This window comes from Coturnix japonica, unplaced genomic scaffold, assembly GCF_001577835.2.
Source record: "Coturnix japonica isolate 7356 unplaced genomic scaffold, Coturnix japonica 2.1 chrUnrandom739, whole genome shotgun sequence".
NCBI classification, from domain to species: domain Eukaryota; kingdom Metazoa; phylum Chordata; class Aves; order Galliformes; family Phasianidae; genus Coturnix; species Coturnix japonica.
The window spans coordinates 1,727-5,468 of NW_015440100.1; the positions used below are offsets into that span (position 1 = coordinate 1,727).

At 65.7% G+C, this 3,742-nt stretch overlaps 1 protein-coding gene across 1 annotated transcript; it reads right to left on the reverse strand.

The window, feature by feature from the left end:
• Positions 1 to 295: 295 nt before the first annotated feature.
• CNN1 (calponin 1) lies at positions 296 to 3,296 on the reverse strand. Its single transcript, XM_015851165.2, has 6 exons — positions 2,955 to 3,296; positions 1,742 to 1,910; positions 1,404 to 1,543; positions 1,054 to 1,164; positions 813 to 959; positions 296 to 732 (listed from the first exon to the last, which is right to left on the reverse strand). Exons 1-6 carry the CDS (start codon positions 3,282 to 3,284, stop codon positions 502 to 504), a joined length of 1,128 nt encoding a protein of 375 aa, XP_015706651.1. The 5' UTR covers positions 3,285 to 3,296; the 3' UTR covers positions 296 to 501.
• Positions 3,297 to 3,742: the final 446 nt, after the last annotated feature.

The following is a 3,742-nucleotide window of genomic DNA, read 5'->3' on the forward strand; positions in this document are numbered from 1 at the left end:
GGTGGGGGTGCAAATGGGCGGGGGGGTGGTTTATAAAGGTGGGGTGGTTAACCGGGGGGGGGTGTTTAATAGGTGGGGGTTGTTAATGGGGTGGGGGGGGTGCTTATAGGGGGGGTGTTTATAAGGGGGGCTGTTAAGGGGGGGGTTTATAAAGGTGGGGGTGTTAAGGGCGGGGTGGGCTGTTAATTGGGGGGGGGGGGGGTGTTTAGTAGGGGGCTGCTTATAGGGGGGGTTTTTTCCGTTTAGGATACACGTGATGGGGGTCCTGCCAACTCCTCCAGGCAGAACGCGCTCGTCCAGCTCAAGGTTCCCAGCTCCGGGACCCCCCAGCTCAAGGTTCCCAGCTCCGGGACCCCCCAGCTCAAGGTTCCCAGCTCCGGGACCCCCCGCTGGCCCCTTCCCAGCAGCCCCGGGCGCGCGGTGAGGCCGGTGCGGTGCATCCCCAGCACGGGGAGGTGCAAGCGACCGTGGGGAGGGGGCTCGTGTTGGGCTCCGTGGGGGTTATTGTGAGTTGTAGTAGCTGTGGTTGAGGCCGTCCTCGCCCAGCAGCCCGGGCGCGTCGCAGTACTTGGGGTCGTACACTTGCCTCGGCAGCCCATACACCGTCATGCCCTGCTGTGAGGCGCCCTTGTTGCTGCCCATCTGCAGCCCGATGATGTTTGTGTCGCAGCGCTCCATGCCCAGGGACGGCTCGAAGATTTGCCTCTTGGTCCCCGGCGCCGTCATCCCCGCCTGAGGAGGGGCCGTCAGGTCCCCTTCGTCCCCCCGCCCCCCCGTCCCCCACCCCGCGGTGCCGTGGGGCGCGGTGGTACCTGGCTGGCACATTTGTTGGTGCCCATCTGGAGGCTGATGGTGGCCTGGTCCAAGGGCTGGTCTGTGCCCAGTTTGGGGTCGTAGAGGTGCCTCCTGGTGCCATAGGCTGTCATGCCGGACTGGCTGGCACACTTATTGGTGCCCATCTGGGGGGGTGAGGGTGGGGGTCAGGCGGGGGCTGCGTGGCTGTGTACCCCCCCCCCATCCCCTCCATGTTTCTTGCAGCCCCCTCAGCATCACCTGGAGGCCGATGATGTTCCTGCCCTCGCGCAGCTTCTCAGGCTGGAAGCGACGCTGCTGCTTCTCCGCGTACTTCACCCCCAACCCCACATTGTTCCCCTTCGTCTTGGCCTGTGTGAGATCCGGGCTGGGATTCGGGCTGTGCACAAAAGCTGCTGCCCCCCCGTCCCAACAACAAACACCTTGCTGGCCCCAAACTCCAGCACTTTATACCCCCCTCCCTCCAGCTGCTGGGGGCAGCTCACAATGCTTCTGTGTGGGGGATGTGGAGACCTCAGAACCGCTCAGGGTCCCCTAAAGCCCCCTCCCCTCCACCCCCCAAAGCCCCCGATGCCGCTGTTGTGCCTCACCTGGCTGGCGAGGGCGATGAGGGTGGACTGCACCTGTGTGTGGTTGGTGTTCTCAAAGAGGTCGTTGGCCTCGAAGATGTCGTGGGGCTTCACTCCGTAGTGTTTGATGGCCCGCAGGAAGTTCCCTGGGGGGGTCACAGGTTATAGAAAGGCCGTGCCCCCAAAGTGAGCTTAGGGCTGGGGATGGGGTCGGGTTGGGGATGGGGTTGGGTTGGGATGGGTTGGGTTGGGGATGGGGTTGGGTTGGGGATGGGGTCAGTTTGGAGGTGGGGTTGGGAATAGGGTCAGGTTGGGGATGGGTTGATGGTGGGGATGGTTGATGGTTGGGATGGGTTGATGGTGGGGATGGGTTGGTGGTTGGGATGGGGTCGGGTTGGGGTCGTACTCGCAGAGGATGACGCCGTCCTTGAGGCCGTCCATGAAGTTGTCCCCGATGCGGCGCCCGGTGGCTCCTTCGATCCAGACACGCAGCTGACGCTCTGTCTGTGGGTCGTACTTCTGTGCCAGCTGGGGGGGGGGAACCACAGCGGGGGGCAAAGGGTGAGATGGGGACGTGTCTGGTTTTTGAGGTGGATGAGATGGGGACAGCTCTGGTTTGGAGGTGGGATGATGATGGGACAGCTCTGGTTTGAGGTGGGATAGATGGGGACAGCTCTGTGTTGAGGTGGGATGAGATGGGGACAGCTCTGGTTTGGATGTGGGGATGACGATGGGGACAGCTCTGGTTGGATGTGGGATGACGATGGGACGTGTCTGGTTTGGATGTTGGGGATGACAGATGGGACAGCTCTGGTTTGAGGTGGGGATGAGATGGGGACAGCTCTGGTTTGAGGTGGGGATGAGTTGGGGACAGCTCTGGTTTGGATCTGGTTTGGAGATGAAGACAGCTCTGGTTTTGAGGTGGGGGACACGAGGTCCTAAAGGGGGCGACGGCTGACACCCTGGGGTTGGAGTTGGGGGCAGAGGTGGTGACATGGGGAACATACCTGGGGGGAGATAGGGATGGAGACAGGCTCCATCTGCTGCCATAGGTCTGGCTGGTTACGTTCCCCCCGTGCTATGAGGGGTTGGTTGGGGTTGGGGTGGATGGGGTAGGGTGAGGGAGGGTGGGGAGGGGACCCGATGGACCATGCTGCCCCCTCCCATACACACGATGGACCCATGCTGCCCCCCCCCCCCCCCCATACACACACCCCACCCCCCTTCATCGGCCCGGGCCCGCCGAGCCCTTGCCCATATATAGCCCCGGGGCTGCGGCTGCCCGCCCGCCTCGCTCCGACACCTTATAAGGGCTCGGGCTGGGCCGGGGGGCGGCGTGCCCCCCCAGCGTCCCCCCCCGCCCGTTAACCCTTAATGGGGCGGGAGAGGAGGGAACGGAGCGGCCGGGCCTCAAACGGACCCCCCGACTTCGTTCCCGCGGGAAACTGAGCACCGCCGCGAGCCCCGGCAGCACCACGGACAGCGCCGGGCGCCGCCTGCGAGCCGCGGGTTCGAGTCCCGCCTCCCTCCCGGTGCGGCGCGGCCGGATGGGCCCGGTTCGGTTCTGCCTACCTTGTTCTTCACCTCTGCCGACAGCCCGTAGGCCGGCCCGCGTTGAAGTTCGCGTTTCGACATGGGTTGAGTTCGGGGCTGTTCCGCGCTGTTTCTGTTCGGGTTCGGCTCCTTGCTGGGCCCCGGTTCGGCTGTGGTTCGGGTTCGGCTGGGTTCGGTTCGACTCGGCTCGACTCGGTTTCGTCCGATCCCGCGCCCGGCGCCGCCGCCACTTTTTAAAAGTCGGCGGAGGGTGCGGAGCCCCCCCCGGCTCCGTCGGCCGCGTCCAATGGGATGCACCGGGCCGGGCTGACGGCACGCGGGGCGGGGAGTGGCGCATTTTTTCCACATTTAGCGGGGGATCCCGGGCTGGGGGACACGGGGGTCTCAACAACCCCCCCCTCAAACCCCCCCACTTCTCCGTGCTTCCTGCCCCGTCCATCCCTACACCGGGGCACTGTGTCTCCATCTCCCCCCGCATCCCCCCGGTCCCCCACACTCGTTGTACCCCCCCCCCCCCCCCCGGTCGGTGCCGTCAACCGCATCGGACTCCGTGGGGGTTGGGGGGGGGCGGTTTCGTCACAAGGACGGAATGCGGCCCGGGCGGGGGGGGGGGCGTCCCGTCCGGGGGGGCGAGGGATCCGCCGCCGGCCCCGTTCGTTCTATTGGACCGGGGGGAACCGGGAGGACGGGGGTCCGGGTGCCCCCCCCACGGCAGGAGCCACCGTGACGTTTAAGCAGCGGCCGCAGCCCGTCGTGGACGTCACCCCGTCCCTCGTGACGTCACCGCCAGCCTCGTGCTGTTGACT

Bases quoted from the DNA above. Each gene is read 5' to 3' on its own strand.
- CNN1 (XM_015851165.2), bottom strand. From the start codon at position 3,284: ATGTGGAAAAAATGCGCCACTCCCCGCCCCGCGTGCCGTCAGCCCGGC. The intron at 1,911-2,954 runs GTAGGCAGAACC...CCCCCCCCCCAG, and splicing joins CGGCAGAGGTGAAGAACAAG to CTGGCACAGAAGTACGACCC. The intron at 960-1,053 runs GTGATGCTGAGG...TCACCCCCCCAG, and splicing joins GGAACATCATCGGCCTCCAG to ATGGGCACCAATAAGTGTGC.